General features: G+C 41.7%; 1 protein-coding gene across 1 annotated transcript in view; it reads left to right on the plus strand.

Moving 5' to 3' along the window:
* LOC129745452 (homeobox protein B-H1) overlaps positions 1-19,878 on the plus strand; it is a 70,644-nt gene extending 50,766 nt beyond the window's left edge. The window contains exons 2-3 of the mRNA XM_055738552.1: positions 856-1,084; positions 16,506-19,878. Of these exons, the coding sequence (XP_055594527.1) occupies positions 856-1,084; positions 16,506-17,151 (875 nt within the window). The 3' untranslated portion in view covers positions 17,152-19,878. The remainder of the gene's footprint in view (positions 1-855; positions 1,085-16,505) is intronic.
* Positions 19,879-20,115: the final 237 nt, after the last annotated feature.

Below are 20,115 nucleotides of genomic sequence, written 5' to 3' on the forward strand. Positions count from 1 at the left end.
CTGCGCTTTAGCACCAATAAAAAAAGAAAAACAACCGCTGAGAAATCTGTCATTTGCTCCCGTTTTCCTACAGCCTACTACTTTGATGAAGCAGCGGCGTCCGGCTTGCCACGTTTTTCCAACCGTTTATCATCGATTATACACGATTGACGCTGACGAGTTTCGGGCTAGCTAGCCGACAATCGAATCGAAAACGAATGAATCTGCTGACGTAATGCAGCCTAATAGATTTTTAAATGTCACAATGAGAGAGGCATCAACACAATCGACGACGACGAGCGCTTGCCTCCTGTCGCGCTTACCCTTTTTCGTTTGTTGTTGCTTTTTCCCTTTTGTTACTCGCTGAGCAGTAGCTGCCTGCCTGACTAACTGTTATTATTGTTATAAATATTTAAAAGCATAATTAAGATAGGAGCTGGCCTGGCTGGCAGTGCGAAAACTGCACCATCACTCCCGTTTCTCACCTAATTGATATCCTCTTGCTGGCTGCTCCGGGCTCCCGAAAAGTTCCAATCATCCGAAGCACCGGGAAACCGGTCGAGTTCAGCTCAAAGCTCTCGGAAGATGATTAATTGCTCGCACTTTAGTTTTAAGCACTTCAGAATCGCTTCAAGCGACGAAGGCGGCAGCAAACCCAAAACACGAAACAGGAGTTTATTAAAAATGAATGAAATGTGTCAAAGCTAGTTAAGTATTTGAATGATTTTCCACTTTCGTGTTTTTGTTGTTGTTTTCCATCGACGAACGTCGGCTGGGGTTAGGCAGCTGTCATCGATCTTTCCCCGCTCCTCAAAAAAAAAAAAAAAAACTAACTTGGTCTGATATCCCCTTTTTTCCTTCTCCTTCTCATTTCAGGTGGCAAGGACGAGGATGGCAACAGCATAAAGAACGGCATGGGCCTCGGCTCCTCGGGGCTGAGTAAAAAGCAACGCAAAGCGCGAACCGCCTTCACCGACCACCAGCTGCAGACGCTGGAGAAGAGCTTCGAGCGGCAGAAGTACCTGAGCGTGCAGGACCGGATGGAGCTGGCCAATAAGCTGGGCCTAAGTGATACCCAGGTCAAGACGTGGTACCAGAATCGAAGGTGAGTCCATTTTTCAACAAGAATCTATGGTCCTGATTTCCTGATAAATGAGAAAAAAATTTAAGAAAACTGCCAACTGTCTTGTTCTGCTCAGAAAGATTTTACTTAAGCATGCTTGAAGAATTTCACTTCTCTTCTCGGATCGAAAAATCGGACCGAAATCGATCGGAATTTTGTCCGATGAACCCGTGAATCGGTTCAAAAACATACCGGAAATCGATCCGAATTCGGACCAATTCAGTGCCCTGATGACACAACTTCCCTGACGGCGATAAGTTTTTACGAGTGAGCTGTCAACATCGTTTCCAGACCAAAATCGATTAGTTTTCCAACCAAAATCTGACAGTTTTCGGACCAAAAAATGACAGTTTTTCGAAAAAACGGACAAAAAATCCGAACGCTCTGCCCTGTTGATTTGTTTGTTAATTTTCGTTGGAAAAATTATCAAATAAAGTTTTGGTTGTGTATTTTATTTTAATTTCACCATACATAACCATAGATTCGATTGGAAATATTGTACAAAACTTGTAAACAAATTTGGCAGGGACAACTGAAAAAATATGATTGCTTTAATTAATCCAGATTGAATAGTCTGCCGAAAGTCGGTCTGAAGTTGGTTTCGTTGAACCAGTGAAACCAGGCGACGATTTTTTTTCTGTCAATTCGACACTGCTTTTTAGCAGCGGGAATTGTTCCGGAAAAAACGAACAAAATCCGAAGCTTTCTTTTGACAGTAATCGGTCCGTTTGAGAGACTCGCTCCGATCCGGGTTGATTTGACCCGATTTGCTGTAAATTCTTACAGCATTCGCTCCAATTTTAACCAGAATGTGAACCATTTTTCGATAGTTTTCGGGCTGAAATAATCGTAATACCAAAACCAGTTGAGAAATGAAACTTTGAAAAAAAAAAAAAAAATTTATCAGAATTTATGAAATTTCATTCGTGCTTGGTTGAACGCATTTAATCGTGTAAAGTACCCAGTATGTAAAATCGGGTTAAAATTCGTTAATATTTGATCCGTTTCGAAGAAAAAAAAAACCTTCAAAAACGAAATATACAATCTTATATTAGCCTACATGCAAAAAAAAAACATATCCTTTCTTCGTGATCAGTTTCAATTTGAAATAAAAGAAACGAGAGGAAATCGTTGTTGAAAAGTTGCCCTTTTTCCTACTGGGTATTAAAGTGTCAAATTCGCATGGCGGCCCTAATCGGAAATGGCACGTAATGAGTCTGATTTTCGTTCGATTATTATCAGTCAAATCTGTCCGAAATTATACACTTAAAGATTGGACTGAATTTCGCTCATTCAAAGCCTTCTGATTTTGTGACAGGAATTTTTTTCCAAGCATAATTTTCAATCCTGTGAACATTGCTGACGCACTGAAGTTTTTCGTTATCGAACTACAAATTCCCATAGATCAATCCGATACCACCTCAGCATCTCTCCCTCTGTTCATTGGACATTGATCGGTCTATTGGGCTTGCACCGTTTAAAGTTACCTCCTGGTTAAGGAATGTGGTGTGGTAATCATCATCACCGGTTGGATGAATCCGACTCGAGTGCTCAACAAGCTGCTTACAACAACAAGTGTGTGAAATGCGCAGTGATGCAAATCGGTCGCCATGATCATCAACAGCTTTCAGCCTCGTTTCGTCTTGCACATCATGACCATGGTACCTATGGTAAGGTGCAGCAATTTCCGATCGGTATAACGACAACGGAACCTACTGAACGGTAACGAGAATAGACCTCTCTCCCTCTAATCAATCGCTCATCCAGAACCGACGGTGATGATGATCTGTCTACATTTCCGAAGAAGGTGTTATCCAATTTCTGTCCGGGTAGGAGTTTCTCGAGTTATGTGATCTTTCGCCATCAAGTAGGCGACGACGACTATTTTCTCATTCCCATGAACGACGATCCGATCGAATATCGTCCGTGAAATTCCTAGTTTCCTCTAGTTTGTTTGATCACACCACCAAGGTTTGTTTTATTTTTCGTCTCACCTTTTTACGAGGTGTTGTTGTAGATAGTGGAGTATTGTTTTTTTCTGGATTCCAGAGACACCTCCGGAACCAATAACTGGTAAAATTCTCCCAAACAAGCAGGGAAGCAAGCTCCTCAGAGAAATTGATTTCAAGTAGTTCGATTCGGATCGTTTCTCGGGAGTACAAACTATCGGCTAGCTTTGGTTTTGTGTGGTCATTGAAGCGTGAGGCCGGATATCCCAAACGTCCGGATCGAAAGCTGCATGAAGAGAGGGACGACGCGAAAGAGATTCATTCACAAATTGGTGTTCGCTCCTAAACAATCGAAACGTCGACGACCAAGACGACGACGAGATAAAGGGAATAGAGTGTGGCAATGTGCCATTAAATGAATCAAATTAAATAAACAAGATTATAACATGCTTTGTTACGAGTAGAGTAGAGTGGAGAGAAGAAAAAAGCACGTCGAAGGAACGAATGGAAGAGACAACACACAAAATTGGGTATCAATGGGCGCAGGTCTGTGCGCGCACACACGAAAACAACTTAAAAACACGCTAGGAGCGGAAGAAACGACGATGACGGCGACCATGAGCGGATCGAATGAGGGAACCACACCACAAAATCAAATAGATGTAAATTACTCTCGATAATTTAGTATAATAGACACACAGACACAGGAGAATGAGGGTCACCCTTAAGAAGATACGGCAAAAACAACAACAGGGACTATTAGCTTGTCGACCGATGCTCACTGTTGGAAGCTGGAAAACTTTGAAAACGGAGTAGGCGGCGGCGGCGGCGGCGGATGGGATTCGAAAATTAAAGGGAACCAACAACGAATTCGGATTCAGAACAAATTGGATCTGTGCGTGGTGTGGAGTAAAAACGGAGGAAAACTTCAAAGCGGTTTTCGGGTTTGGTTTTTGGCAAATGCGCATCGTCGCCTTGTTCAAATGGCGACAGGCGACGAACGACACGAATACTTTGCGCTTCTTACCGACAACGACGAGGAAATGAATTTTAATCCAATCCAATTTATTATATCCGTAGTTTCTGCAGTTGCCAGTAGGAGGACAGCCGATGCAGCTATCCACATAAAGCCAGCCAAAAGTTTTACGGTCGCCATGGATGGAAGTTAGCTCGTTGGTCGGTTTAGAGGAAGAGATATCCGGGGATAATGTAATTAGCAATTATCAACCGGGCGCTACGGCGAGAGGTGATGAAATTAAGTTTGTTAGTTGGCTCCTGCCTTAGATAGGTAGGTGTTAAAATTTCGATGAAGTCTATAGCCCCTGGAGAGGAGGAGAATTGGGTACAGTTTGTCTCCCAGTTGTAAAAGTTTCCATTGAATAAACGAAACCGCTTTGCGGAAGTGTTGAAAACGATCCAATTTACTACGAAGATTAATTTCGTCTATCCGCTTACCGTAAATGGATTAATAAACTATTAAATTAATGAAAAACGTGATGGGTGCCTTGAAACAGGATTTATAAGGAATCGAAACGTCGGTTCATTAAAAAAAATGAATCCAAACCCGGATTTTAAATTTCAAATTTCGACTCATAAATCTAGATTCGAAATCTGAAATCTTAACTCCAAACCTGAATCTAAAACTTGAATCTGAAATCCGAAATTTGAATCTTAAATATTTAAACTTATCTGAGATCTGAATCTAAAATCTGAATCTGAAATCGGAATCTGAAATCTGAATCTAAAATCTGAATCTGAAATCTGAATCTGAAATCTGAATCTGAAATCTGAATCTGAAATCTGAATCTGAAATCTGAATTTTAAATCTGAATCTGAAATCTGAATCTAATTTAGATTTCATTCTGAAATCTTAATCTAAACATCTTAACTTGTAAATCTAAATCTGAAATATAAATCTCAAATCTGAAATCTAAATCTGAATCTTAAATATTAAATCTGAATCCGAAATCTGAATTTGGAATCTAAATCTGAAATCTGATGTTTTTATTTAAAATCTTTATCTGACAGTCGGATCAGAAATCAGAAATTGGAACTTCAAAATCTTTCTGACATTTAGAATATGAATCTTGAACTTGAAATCTTTGAGATCAATGTGATGTACTCAAGTTTAGATTAAAATGTTTTTTTTTTGATTTTCAATTTCATGACAAATTCTCGGAAGAAGTTTTTAGATGGTTAATTTTAAACAAAAACAGCTTAAAAAAGCTAAGCGTGTTCAATTGGTGACATTTGCTCGTGCGCGTCGGATCAAAGTCGTCTCTGCTCAGTTTTCTGTCTTCCTGTCTTCGAGTTCGATTGACTTTTGGCTAATATGATAACAAACAATCAATTTGAGCGCTGAAGACATCGAAAAAAAACGAAGGTAAGCACGCACCTAAGGATAAATTTGCTTCGAGTGGTTCTTGTTTTCCCATGACTGTCGACCGAAATTGGTGTGATTTATGACGGCAACGAGCCAGCCAGCGGCAACAATTACGAGCGTCATCAAATTTCCATCTAAATAGAGAGCTAACAAATTAATTTCGGGGTAATTTCTGTCATTTGATTGCTTCCTCTTTTGTGGCGGATGGCGTGTAGCCGTTTGTGGATTGATTTCTATCGGGGTCTCTTTTGTGCTGCTGTGCATCGGTCGGAAGTGCTAAAAAACAACCGCGGGTTGAAATTCGAACGAAGCACAGGAAGGATGCAATGCGCCATCTCTGCTAGCTAGTTCCAACTCCCAGTTATTGGACGGAAGAAAAAAAGTCCGCTCGCCGTAGCAATATACACAGAGATCGTTAATGCGTGCGCGTTCGTTCGCTCCATTCTATTCGTTACTAATTTGAATTTGATTTATTGCGATTTTTTCGCTGCGGCTGTACCGTGAGTTGTGGGTACTTGTTTGTGCGGTTTGCTTTTTTTCGACTTCGTCGCATTCGTCAAAACTTGAGTGCCCATTGTTGAGTCAACGGGGTGGTTGGTGTTGGGGTAGATTTTATTGCCGTTTCAATAATCGTAAAAAATTGAAAGCGCGTACCAAATTCAAAGTGCTCTCGGCTTGCACCGCGCCACGTCCCTCGGTATCTCCGCATCCCAGAAGAATTAACACAAAACTAACAAATTTATTCATACATGAGTGTAATAAATTTGCATATAAACTATAAATTATCCGTGTCCGCGCGCTCGCTCTCTCGTCTTTGGGCCGATTGTTCCTTCGTCGTGGACTTCGCGTTCTGCAAGGACGAATGTCTGGGAGATGATGATTTATCAAGCTCACCCTGTCGTTGTGTCGTTGTTTAGCCCGTGGTGACGTATTCTGCGGATGATACACCGTTAAACATTCCGTTTTCCGTGTCGTGTCGTTTTCGGGTGATGGCGTGCAGGGAAATTAAAGCTTCAAAGAGCATACATCACCCTCGGCAAATGATTAATTAGTAGGGCAGGCGCCACACTCTACAGGGTGACCTGAAACGGTCTCAATGTGTGACCTCTCCGATGCAGAAGAGGTCCGCCAGCCGAAACAGTAAATCCCATTTGTCATTTCACACTTACCGGTGCAGCGCGCTTGGTTTGCTTGAGCTCATGGAAAAAGGACACCAACCATAACAACTTCCTGCTGAGAGCTTAGCCAAGCCGGGCAACACAATCTCAACTGGCAAAGTCAAAGCCGAGAAACGGACCAGTGTGGCACCTTTTTACGGAGCTCTAGTCCTTTAATTGGATTTAAACGGCTTACCTACATAGGTTTGATTCCGTTGCCTGCTCTCATTGTAGTTTTTGGGATGATGCTCGCTTTCGGGTCATCCTTCGTCGAGCTCACACAGATTTCATTAAAGGATCAGGAGGAGGACCCCGGGTTTCCGGCCTTGGCGCCAGCAACCTTTACCGGTTATCGTATAAGCCTCAAATCCTGCGGCGGCCGGCGGCGGCGCCGGAAATGTGAGTCAGCAATTTCTCCACCTTCCAGAATCCACAAAACACAACAAACCGTGGTCGCCGAGTTTTCCACTATATCATCTTCTAATTATTACCCACTCACTCACTCGCATTCGGTTTCGGCAGCGCTATTCTCGATCGACAGAGCCGGTGAGCTTCATCGCATCATTCAGAGGGTTTCGGAAGATCGGCCGAATCACTTTTGATGGCTGGTGGCTATCCAAATTTTGGCGTCTCTCGGTTGATTGGCGTCGAAAGGCGGTGGCGGCGTCGGTGGCGTGAAAGGCGGAAATTTGTTTTAGATGCTGCCTAATTGAAAGTGTCTGCGCGGCGGCGGCGGCGGCGGCATTCTGCTCCCTTTCCGTGTCAGTTTGTTTCTGGTATATCAATGGGTCCGAAATTTGTTGGTCCCTATACGACGAAGCTACTACTGCGTGGGGGCAGCCTGCCGCCGTACGTTTTGCGGTCGTTTTTTGTCTTCTTTTCAAATGATGATGTGAGGTAGTGACGGAGGCCCTTTTTCTGCCTGAATTTGGGGTCCTCATTCGAGCTAACGAACCACCGGAGGTTTGATGTTGTGGACGTTAATTTGTTTAAGTTCGGCGCTGATTTCTGACTGATGTGTCTTTAAGTGGCGGACGTCATTTGGATCAATTTTAATAAATTTTGTTTTGTTTTTTTGCGATCTTTATTTGGCACCGGAGACCAATTTTTCTTCAATTTTACGCTGAAGTGCGACTTTGCTCAAGGTTGAGACGTCCGATTTCAATCATTTTGTAAAGATTCCGTAGAAATTGGATAAAATATCTATTTTTGCACTGAGCTTCAAATATGGTTTTGTATTCAAGTCACAGCACAGACCACTTTGGTCAGTTTACTCGTCGTTTTCAGTAACATTGAATGTTAACCTCATCGAAGATGTTTTGTTATCATATTAGCCAAAAATCAGCGAATTAATTAAGTTTTTACAAACAGAACTTACCTGCTGTCTACAGCTAAACTTGATTGTTTACCACGTTGATGATGTTTTGTTATCATCCCGAATAGGATTGCACCGTGAAAACACCATGAATTCCATATTCACAAACCATAAATTGTATGGTTTACACCATGATTATAATCGTCCACGATACCGTGAATACACATTGGAATTCATAGTTTACGACCGTACATTTCATCGTTTTGCCGAAAATAACCATGAAAAAGGGGTATTGTTATGCAGCGTGACCATGAAAAAAATGGCGATTTTCCATACATTGAGAAGCCCAAAAATATGAAGTTCATTGTTGTAGCATCTTCCAATTTTTCATAGTAAAATCATTAAAATCCGATGATTTTCATTGTTAAACCGCTGTAATAAAAATTTTGCTTATGGTGGGTTTTTTTGTACTCGATTTTTTTCTGTCATCATTTTTTCATGTTTGTTTTAGAAAAAAAAACAATAAATTTCTTGACATTTATTATTTATTCTAATAATCTTGACACATTACTTACAATTCATTATTTACTGGACTGCTTTGAGGCTCGCATCCCGTCATCCATTGGCTACCGGAACCTGTGCCATCCGCAGAGTGTTTGTTGCTAGAATATAAAATATTATTAATGATTGTCTCCTGTTAACTTTAACTTTAACTTACCGTTGCGCCAATCTCCGAACACTTTGAATAAACATATTAAAAAAAAACCTTCTAAAACCTATAAAAAAAACTTTCGAAAACCCTTCTCCCGACCGAGAATGATTGCGGAGAGAAAAAAAACGTTCCACGAGCTGCGGCTGTCAAAAAATCGCCCTACACGAAAAACTTGGAATTGTGAACTCTTGAAAAATTTACGCTCGCCGGATGTTGTTTTTACCATGAAGTTCATGGTCACATTGAAATTCAATGGAAAAAGAATGTGATACCATGGTTCTGTTCTATTCGGGATATCAGCCAAAAGTCAACGCAATTGTTACGTTTCATAAACACACGGCAAAGCTAACTTTGATCGTGAATAAGCCCGGTGAAACCAAACGTCAGAAAACCACTGGAAAACAGCCCACCGGTTTCACGCCCCATCGAATGAATGTGTAATGCACATTGCTGCCGGTAAATTAAACTGCCATTTCCTTTTGCACTTACGCATACATACTGAAACACGAGTGTTTGGTGGTCGCTATCGGTTTGTGTTTCGCTCCGTGGTCAGCCAGTCTACCGCCTTCGTCTTCTTCAGGTCCTGCTTGAGGTGAGGTTAGTAGGAGCGCTGTAAAGAAAAAGAGAGAAAAAACCGGGTCAAATTTGCATACGACAAAACGCGTTAATTTCTGGCCAACTTTATCTACAAGCGCCAATTGACATGCAATAGTTAAACGGTATTTTCCTCCGCGTTTCGCGAATCCAGCTAACTAGCCCCGGGCTAGAGTGAAATGGTGCAAAAACACACACTCCAACTTCAAGAAGGAGCAAAGGAAAGCAGGTGTAGTCGTCTCTCAAGTTCGGCTCACACACCTCATAAATAACAGTGGCACCCCGGCTTAAGGTTATAGTTGTTAGAGCACAGGCAATAAAAAACAACAGCACACACATCAAGTGCGATTAAATCGGATTTTAAGCAAAGCTGTTCCCCTCCCCACGGTTAACGAAAGGCAAACCGGGAGGTAAATTTTCCCGGGGGCCAACCAACAAAAAACCGGAAAGGTCGACTGGAAGTTTGCATACGAAAGCTGGAATTTCCTTCCTCCGCCAAGCAGTCAGTAATGGTCAGGAAAATGCAAAGCAATAAGTCCATTATAGTTTCGGAAGGCAGAAAAAAAAGCCGAAGCACTGTTATCTTAATAGGTTCGCTGCGGTTTTTATGCGGTTACAGTCATAAGAATTTTTATGTTTTCTCCATCGAGGCCCATTGCGGTCAAAGTCCTTCTGTGCATTCCTATATCGTTTGGTGAAGGCCCTCAGTTAGCGGCGACAAATTTGCCAGTGCTTCAGTTTTTTTTTCTGTTACTACACCAACATTCGTCGATGCCGTCAACCGGTGTTCGGTGATTGTAACGCAAACTACATTTTTCTCATCGATTCGATTCGTTCTCGCTCTGTCGGTGATTGCCAATTGAGGTGGTCGTATCATGACACACATGTGTGCCAATTTGTGTGCTGTTTGCTGTCTGATTTGACCGCCTGCAGCCGTCCTCCCTTGATTCAACCTGTCGTTCGCAGCAGATGGCACTCTTGCTTGATTGCAGGGACGAGTAATTTAATCAGGTATTAAATCATGGTTGTTGTGTTTTTTTTTCTCGAGCGAGCGCAACTGAAATAATAAATAAATTGATATCGCAAAACCACAAACAATAAATCAAAGCTCCCCAATAATGACAGGTGCGTATGGTTGTGGCTGCCGATTCGATTCGAATCGATTCTCGGCCTCCCAATCCTCCTCCGAGTGACAGTGTGGTATGCGGTTTCTGTTCGTCTGTTCGATTGACCACAATCACACAAACTCACTGCAGCAGCAGCGAAGGTTAAATAATAATTTAACATTTTGATCGAAAAATGGAATGACATAATTTGCATTAGCATCATTTGATGCTTTTTGGTTCGCCAACTGTCAGCAGCAAACCACATAGTCGTCGCTAAACCAGATTGAGGAGACACACAAAACAACATGATGATATGGTTTTGTACCCGGTAAACACAAGCACAGACACTAGTCACTAACTCACTCCAAGAGCAAATAAATGGCACAAATGGACTGTCCTGTGATTTTTCCATTACTTTATTTGTTCTGGGTAATGAGCATTTCGCTCATTAGTCGACCGTAATGAACGGTTGTCACAGATAGGTCCCGCTCGCTGCCGGGTACTTATTGCGGTAACGATTTCCGGCTCACTCACCTGTTTGTTTGTTATCATATTGGCCAAAAATCAACGTACTTTGCTAGATGGATACTTACCGGCACGCTTTGATCGATCGGTGGATTGATTCGCCCTCAAAGTGGTCCGAAAATTGCACGGTTGCTGCGATCGCGATTGACAGTTGTTTTGTTACCGATTACCAATGACTGCCCTGTGAGTCGGAGCTTTTGCGTTTGGACTGGCGTGCACTCTGATGAAAAATTATCTAAAAAGAGGAAAAAAAAAACAAAATTTATAAAAAAATTAAAATTTTGTCTTAAAAATTCGTTTATGTAAGTTTGACTTCAAATAAGGAAAAATATGCTCACAGCTGCCCGTGATACCACTTGGGAAAAAAATTAACTTATCGAGCTTGTTTCGATTAAACATGCGATTAGCTAGTCGCTGGCAAACTAGTCCCGGCGCGAACCGGTTGCGGCGCGCGGTAGATTAATGATTAAGACACTCACTTGTAATTTGCTATTGATTGTTCGCTGCAAAGCGATACAGAGAGCGACGACGCCCTTTTCGCGATTTTTCCCTTTACCTTTGTGGGACCGTTAAATTATAACGGTTTGTTAAAGCGCGCTTAGCCGATTTCCAGCTGTAAAGGTAACAGACAAATCAATAAAACGATCGACTGGCGTGTCGCTTTACCGGTTTGTTGTTGTCAGCCATTTTCGAGCGAGAGAGAACCCCAGTTCGAAAAAACAATAACCGTCTTTCGTTTCCGACCGAACCCGCTCATTGGATTGGGTGGGCGCGCGGGTTTGTTTCTACACAGTTCATTGGGCACGAGACGACAACGACGCCGTTTGTTCGTTCATTCGGTCGGAAAGTCATCGTCGCCGCGCTCATTGGCTCTCGTTAGGCGATGTGGGGGCATTCCACTGTTATTTCCCCTGTCTTGTCTCTGCCTGTCTGTTTATTTGTGTGTTCAAGTCGAGCTCCGGTTGCGCGTCGCTAAGTGTAATAAATAAAACGACAAATTTGCTTGTTGGGTCCCGCCTTCGCATTTGTGTCTGATTTCGGTCGGTGTCGGGGGAGTGAATCAGAATACGGTCGACAAAGACGATGCGACATTGTCAAACGATTGCCATTGTTCCCTCTCCTCAAGTCGAAAGGTTTCGCAGATGGTGTCAATTACGGTTCCGATCTTTTTTTACCCTCTGTTTGTTTTCTTTTCCCCTTAGGGGAAAAGAAGTTCTTCTTTTAAAAGTGTTTGACAAAAGAAAAATTTCTTTTTTTAAGGGAAGATAGAAAAAGCATATTTTCTCAAATGCGTGCTTTCCTGTTAGTCGTAGATGTCTGCTTTGGGTTGATGTGATTGTGTTAATTTCACAATTTTGCAGTAATCATAACTTTTTAATTAATCTTGTCGACCGCTTTCAAAAGTAAAATTTTAATCGATTTTCTTGTTTTCGAGTGGATGAGAGGAAAAAAAACTGTTGCTGTACTTTTTTCCTTCACTTCCCCACTCCATGGAAACGAAAAAGCCGTGAACGTGAAAGGATCAAAACTTCCATTAATCACACTCAGAGAGCTGTCACCGGCTGCACTGCGCTGCGCGTCTTTTATACCTATTGCTTCGACAACATAACTTTTCGAGAGCTTGGCTCTGCCGCGATTATTCCTCGACCCAAACGAAGGGTTTCGCTCGGTTCAGAAGTTGTTGGAAACTGTTGTCACCTTTTTTTCGTGTCTCTCTCTTACCGCATTCTTTTTCTCGATTTCACAACATCACACCTTGCTGCCGATTGCTGCAAGAACGTACCTTCGAGCGGGCTTAAAGACGACGACGAGAAAGGAGGTAGCTGCTTTCGCAGGGAAACGATTAATTTATCATACCTCACCCCCTGACTTGGCTTGGTCCTTCGAGCCGGATTCCGGAGACCGTCTCCGAGTAATAAAAATCAAATTAAGCTGGCAGTGAACCGATTACGGCAACACCATTAAACGAATCGAATTGAAACGAAACGAGAGCACCTCAGGTCTCTCGAAGGGTATCAATTAATAAATGTACTTTTGCGCTCCGGAACGATTTCGTACGATTACGGGGTAACGGTAAAATCTCGTTAGGTTTTCCCCCTCCGGCCAGATAAGCATCACTCGTCGAGGGCTCCCTCGACCTGTAGGACTACTAAGTGGTTAAGGGAAAAGCACGTATCGGAAGTTATTCCTACACTTACAATAGAAATCAACACAATAAAAGAATGTCATTACCGGGTCCGGTGAATTTTCTGACTGGCGGTGGCGCGGTCACTTTACTACACTCATGGACGCATTCGAATGGAAAATGATTTCGGTTTTAATTGAAATGTCAAACACTCACATGCATTAAAGGCAGAGAGAAAGGCCATTTCCGGTCTGTCTTTTAGAAAAGGGCCTTTTTCATCTAATGTTGCGTTTCGATGCGTTGCGCAGCACTGGAACCTGACTGATACGAGATCCACGAAGCTTGATGAGCTGCGAAGCTTATGCTGCTGCTACCTGAGCTTGTGGTTGATGTGGAATCGCCATTAATTTGCGGCTGCCGTGTTGAATAGTTTGATCTCACCATCAGTGATGTTCCATTAAACGGAAAAAAAGAAGAAAAAAACCTAAAGGGGAGCAGCACTGCGCAAATTTTCATTCACAGCGCAGCTCAGACACACTACAACCTGGAAACATTAAATAATGAGTAATGAATATTTCAATTATTCATGGATCGTTATACGGTTTGCTTGCTTGCTCGGGAGCCCTCGGGATCTCACTCTTCGAAAACTCGGTTCGGTCCGATGCATGATGCAGTTTTTTTTCCTATATTTTGTTGTATTATTACTTTTGTGCCAGCAAATTGCTGCACTTTTTGCCTCATCGGCCCCATCACCGCAACTCCATCGTCGTCGTCGGTCGCCGTAGTCGTGCCGATGCGATTTATAATCTATACAAAACTCACATTTTGTGCTTCATTGTTGTACCCTAAATGGTCAAGTTTCTGCACACAAAGCCGAAGCCGTGTTCGAGTCCGGAGAGCGGCGTAATTGTTTGGCTCCGCGTGATAGGCTTCGGAGATCCCTTCCCCCTCGCTGCCCTCATTTTTCGATAGGATGATTCATTCCGCAGGTTGTTGTTCATCAACACAGACAACAAACTGCTACAAAAAGGCTCTCCAATTCTTGATGCGCTTCCGCCGACTGCCTGCACTTCCTCCTTCTTTGTCAGCTTCTGGATTCATCCAGCAACGATGATGTGGGAAGAAGGGGAAGAACCAGTTCGTCGAGCCAATTAAATGTGCAAAGCACCAGCAACGGAAAAAGGCTGTAAGTAAGTAAGAAAGTAAGTGCACGGCACGATCTGCTGCCGGGATGCAAATGCAGCGAAACGGGCTGAAAACGTTTAAACGTTCTAAACGCTCCAGACGGCCTCCTTCCTCCGGATCAAGTTTGCGTGATTGCAACTTTACTGCGGTTGAAGGAGATCATTTTCCCGATTCCCTGTTCCCATTCCGATACTGCTGCCGCTAATCGATGCCCGGTAATGCCCCCTTGGCGTGGGTTGAATTGTGCTTCGCCAAAAACTGGTTTGGTTCCCGCCGGGAAATGGTGGGCTTTACACTGGAACAGCAACTTCTCCCCGGCCATAAAGTTCGACTCCACCATTTGTAAATCGTGCCGTTTTCACATTGTAATTGGCTGTGCCGTGGTTTTTTTTACGACAAACAACTGCCATCAGCGTTCAGCGAGCGCTTCTAGGAGATGGTGATCATGATGATGGCTGTCGATGCTGCGATGGGAACTGGAATGTGGCATCTTCACCCCATGGGAACACAATGTAACTGCCGCCGCCGTCAACCTATTTATTTGTTATCATATTGGCCAAAAGTCACACGTCTTTTCACTTCATAGTTTTCACCACTTTTGAGAATTTAGAAACGAAAACAATAACACAAAACAAATCACAGTAACCCTGTCTAGTAGCCCAGTGAGTTTGCCTTCTGTCGAGCTTAAAACCACGTGGGGCCTCCTGCTCAGAGGTGCCAGGTGTCCTGATTTATCAGGATTTGTCCTGATTTTCGAGAGACCGTCCTGATTTTTCAAAAACTCTCGATTTGTCCTGATTTTCTAAAATTGGTCCCTAAAATGTCCTGATTCTTCCTGATTTTCATAAAAACTTCTCAAATGTAATCAAATTTGTAGCTAAACTATAAAAAAAATCGAATAAATAGGTTATGAAATAGATGGTAATCTTCGGTTCAGCGATGATATTTAAATGGTGTTTTTCGATATGAACTACAAGCCAGCCAAGAAGCTGCTTACTGTTGTTGCACAAATCAAGGCGTTTACAGTACCTGTAATGCGCCTTTATTTATGCAATTTAGGCAAAAATCCTTAATATTTTCAAGAATCTAGAGGTGTCCTGAAAAATCCTGATTTTTAGCTTCGCGATGTCCTGATTTTTGACGGAACCACCTGGCACCCCTGCTCCTGCTGCTGCGTCATTTGTCAAACGACGCAATGTGCTACCGTGTTTAGTGTGTGCGTGCGTGAAACACCCCTGCCCTGCTATGCCTGTGGACGACAATAACTCAAACAACAGCAGTAACAATAAAGTGGAAATTGTTTGAAATAATTACCCGTCCGCCGTCGCCGCGTGAAGCTATTCACACCCCGCCGCACACCGAGAGACACAGAACAGCAGCAAACACAAAAAAAAAGCTAAAGGCTCTTCTTATACCTACAAGCAGGTACGCACGCAGCAAAACGCATCCAACCGTAAGTGCAACAGCGAAAATCATTTCTGGTTTACTGTTGATGGTTGAATGTTATAAGTTATGAACTGTGTTGTTGCTTTTGGTTGGTAATAATAATAAACATAAAGCGAGTAGGAATTGAATTAAAAATTGGTACACACACTAGCCCAGCAGATGGGGTTCGGGATGGGTTAGCAAAAAGGCACAAAAAGACAGAAAAAACACAAAAGTACCTTTGGGAGCTTTCCGAGAGTAAACATGCATATTCCATTTAAATGTTTCGTATGTTTTATCGGTGCGCAAAGATCGCTGTGCTGCAGTTTGAAAGTACGTACTTAACTACACTGAGAACACTGATCCGAGAGAGGAAGAAATGTTATCATACTTGACGTTAGGGTAACTAAAAAATTAGAAATAACAGAAAACAAACATAATTGGAAAAAAAAACAAAAAATATGAGAAATATAAAAAAATTATGAAAAAACAAATGAAAAAGTTAAAAAAGGAAGAAAAACAAATATTTTAAAAAAATAAAGAAAAAATAAAAAATTAGAGAAAAAAAAATAGAAAAAAACAACAACAAAATTAAAACGCAACATTTGAAAAAGAAATACGTTCAGCATTCAGACTGAATTTTGGCAGGCAAATTTTATCATCTTTCACTTTGTCAAATATGTAGCAGCAGTTAAATGCAGCCGATCTTGTGAAATGAAATGTTGCCACACAACTGATGGTAACCCTATCGAAACTAGAAGATCATCAAACAGTTTATGACCGTAGAAATGCAAAAATTTAACATTAAACTTTTCTCCGTACACGCATTAATAAGTTGGCTCATAATTCTTTACGTACGATTAATTTGCCTGTAATAAAATGCGCGTTATTAAGTGAGTTTTCCTACGTTTATCTTTTGTCTTGCAGAACCAAATGGAAGCGACAAACGGCGGTGGGTTTGGAGTTGCTAGCCGAGGCCGGCAACTACGCCGCCTTCCAGCGCCTGTACGGAGGCCCCCCGTATCTGGGAGGATGGCCCTATCCGGCCCAAGGACCTCCAGGGGCTCCCCAGAGTGCGGTGGACGTTTACTATCGCCATGCGGCAGCTGCTGCAGCCCTGCAGAAACCTCTACCCTACCGGATTTACCCGGGAGTTCCTGGCCTTGGAACGCTAAACACCATCCCTGGACCCAGTGCCCCCTTTCCTCATCTGTCCGCTTCGTCGTCCCTGTCCTCATTGAGTAGTTACTACCAGGCGAGCAGTCAACAGGCAGTGGCAGCTGCGGCTGCTGCCGCGGCCAATCAATCCGGGAGCAGCCTCAGTCCGGGAGCCAATCCTCCGACGACACCCAGCAACGGAAGTCCTCCAGGAAGCCAACAACACCCGCATCATCCGACGAACATCACCTCCGCCACCAACAACAGCAACAACCCGCGAGGATCGACGACGCCCAGCAACAGCAGTCAACCGCGGCGATCGCCCAGTCCAACGCTCAATCCGGGAAGCCCACCGGGAAGATCGGCGGACAGCAATCCTCCGAGCGATGACGAGGACGAAAATATCCAGGTTTGAGTCGTTGTAGTTGTTGCCACTAACACCAGCTCAACAGAACCAGGACGCGGAAACATGTGATTATACGGTTTAGCAAACCGATAAAGAAAAACAAAACGAAACACTCATATACGTATAAATATTATTGTATAGAAGAGAACGCGTGTGGCGATGAATGTGTAGTAAGCAAACAGGAAAATGTAGTGATTATTATTTTTAATAGCATTTATTTAAAGCAAGCAACACACATTTTATAAGTGGGGAACGATTTGGCGAATCTTTCCGGCAGACGAAAACACGCGCGCTAGATTGAGAGTTTTCCGAAAACAATTTAACTGCACTTTGATGGGAAAAAATTAAGTACAACACTTACCCGTCAAAACCGGTTCGATACCTTGCGTAGTTCAACCAACCTTTGTGTGATCATATTTGCCAAAGAACAGTGAAAAACAACTTCTCGACACTAACTTTTTCACTGGAAAAACTAAACTTGTGACTCACTCCAATGTTGACAAACTGCAGCAGCATCAGATTACTTCGATTGAAATCCACCAATATCGATCGACTGTTGGTGAAGAGTGATTGTTTTCGGAAAACTGTCGGCTTGCTGTGATCCAAAATCGACACCGTTAGCCGCGCGAAGGGTATTCGCTAAAATGTTCGAAAGTTTAACTGAAACAAAAAGAAAATTGTTGTAAATATTTATTTGATGTAGAATCGAAAAACAGTGGCAGCCCAAACAGGCAGAAACAAAATCGTCCCGATAAAATTGAACAGCAAAAATTACGAATTCGTTCTCTCGCAAAGCTCAAGCGCATCACGTCATAATCATCATCATCATCGTCAGAGTTAAAAACTGACAACAGTTCGTACGTTCGTTCGTTTTTCCATTTTTTTCGTTTTTAAATTAATTGATGAGTCGGCCGCAATGTGGTTAAAATATCGCTTCTTACTTTGTTCTCATTTCTCTGTTGTATAGCTAATGGTTAGTAGAAACAAAACTGTAAGAGAAAAAATAAACGAAATAAAAACGCCAAGGTAGAGACGCTCGAAATAAAAAAAAAAGCCCTTCCATAATTCTCCCTTCTATGGTTGCTCTGGAGAGGGCGAAAACTAAAGTTTATTTTCAACGTATAGTATCTTAACTTATGGTAGTAGTATTTTGAAATAATTATTTAATTATTTTTATAATTGTAAAATGTTGTAAAGTTTTTCTCCCGTTTCCTAAACGACAGACACAGGTTCGAAAGTTTCCCAAAATTGTTGTTGATCAAAATGTGAATTTTTAACGATAGAAACAAAAAAAATTACAACGCTTTCAAATTTCTCTCATTTTAACTCAAAAAAAAATCAACTCAAACAAACCCCAAGTGAATGAAAACCAGGAAAAAAAACAGGAATCAAGCTCAGTGATTGCTCAACCGGAATCCCAGTGAATTAATGAAACAAATGTATGCAAACCGTGAACAGTAGTACCCCATTTGTATGTTTTTTTTCCTTCGCTCTCCATAAATGTAAATTATGGATGGAATTGGAACAAATTTGTTTTTGTTTTGACGTCCCACTGGGGCCCCTTGATAAATTGTAACCGAAAATTCAAAACACTTCACTTCCTTCGCCTACTGTTTGAAGCAGAAAAAAACTCATATCCAGTCTTTTGAACAAACTTTTCTCCAACAAATAGACAACATGAACGTATGAAAGCCATTTCATTAGTTCCTCAAGCAAGGTTAGATTAATCACACGGGTAACTCACAACTGAAACTGTCAAAACGTCAAACGCAACCGTTTGACGTTTGGCAGCAGTAACCGAAACCGAAACCGATTTGCCAAACTGACCCAGAGCATATGCAGCAACAGCAGTAGCAGTTTCGAGCCAATTATGTTAAATATAGTTAAAACGCGAAGCAGTATTAGAGCAGATCGAATAAAACTCAAGGCTAATTTTCTTCTCGTACGACCCCCCACATCCCCCGTCTTAGGTTAATTTTGCCAGCATGAATTACATAAATGATACAACAGATAAAACAAAAACACATCAGCTCAGCGATGTCAACGATAGCGACAACAACAGGTTTAAAAATGTTAAAGGAGTTTTTAGTTCGTTTTAAGGTCCCCCCCCCTCCCAAACTGACTAGTGATATTAGATAAATGTAAACAAATACATTTTATTTTTGGAATGAACAAATCAGTTTTGTTGTTTTGACTCTTGTTTCCCGAATCATAATCAAATGTAAAAAAAAATCAAAATAACATTCCCCCAAAAACGCATACGAACAAAAATCACAAATATGGAAAGAGAAAATTCGGACGCGGAACGCTTAAGAGATAGTTAGCTATTTGAAAAATTGTACATATGAAACTATAAATATCTATAAACAAACAAAACAATAAACAACAAACTGTATCCGGTGTTTTTGTAAGCCAACAACAACAGCAAACAAAGTTCTCACACGCGCTCACAAACGAAAACACAGCTGTGAGATGAGACGAAGGCCCTCAGTGAAGAAATAACGCACTATTTAAAAACATTAATTGTATATAGAGTATACCTGCAGTGCTTCTCAAACAACAACAGCAACGGACTTTGTCAAGAGAAGCGAAAGGGATAAACAACAAACAAACAATTGTGTATAGGAAAATGTGTGCACACACACCGTGTACAAGTGGAGGTTTAAAAATTATAAAACAACAAACAAAACAAACAATTACTGAGAAATAAAATCTTCAAATTTTATTGAAAATTAATCACGTTGTTTATTAATTTGTTTTGATGATGAAGGAAAGAAAAGTCCTTGTATTCTTTTGTTTCAGGTAATATTTTTTTATGATTAATGACTTCAAATTGAACTCCTCTTGGCCGTTAGTTGATTCTCCATTTCATTTGAATTTCACCTGTTTCTCTTGATAAAATCTATCTTAAGAAATTTTTTCAGTGTGCACGCCAGAAGAATAAACGTTGAATCTAAGCAATCGGGCAATCAA

The sequence above is a fragment of the Uranotaenia lowii genome, chromosome 1 (assembly GCF_029784155.1).
Source record: "Uranotaenia lowii strain MFRU-FL chromosome 1, ASM2978415v1, whole genome shotgun sequence".
NCBI classification, from domain to species: Eukaryota; Metazoa; Arthropoda; class Insecta; order Diptera; family Culicidae; genus Uranotaenia; species Uranotaenia lowii.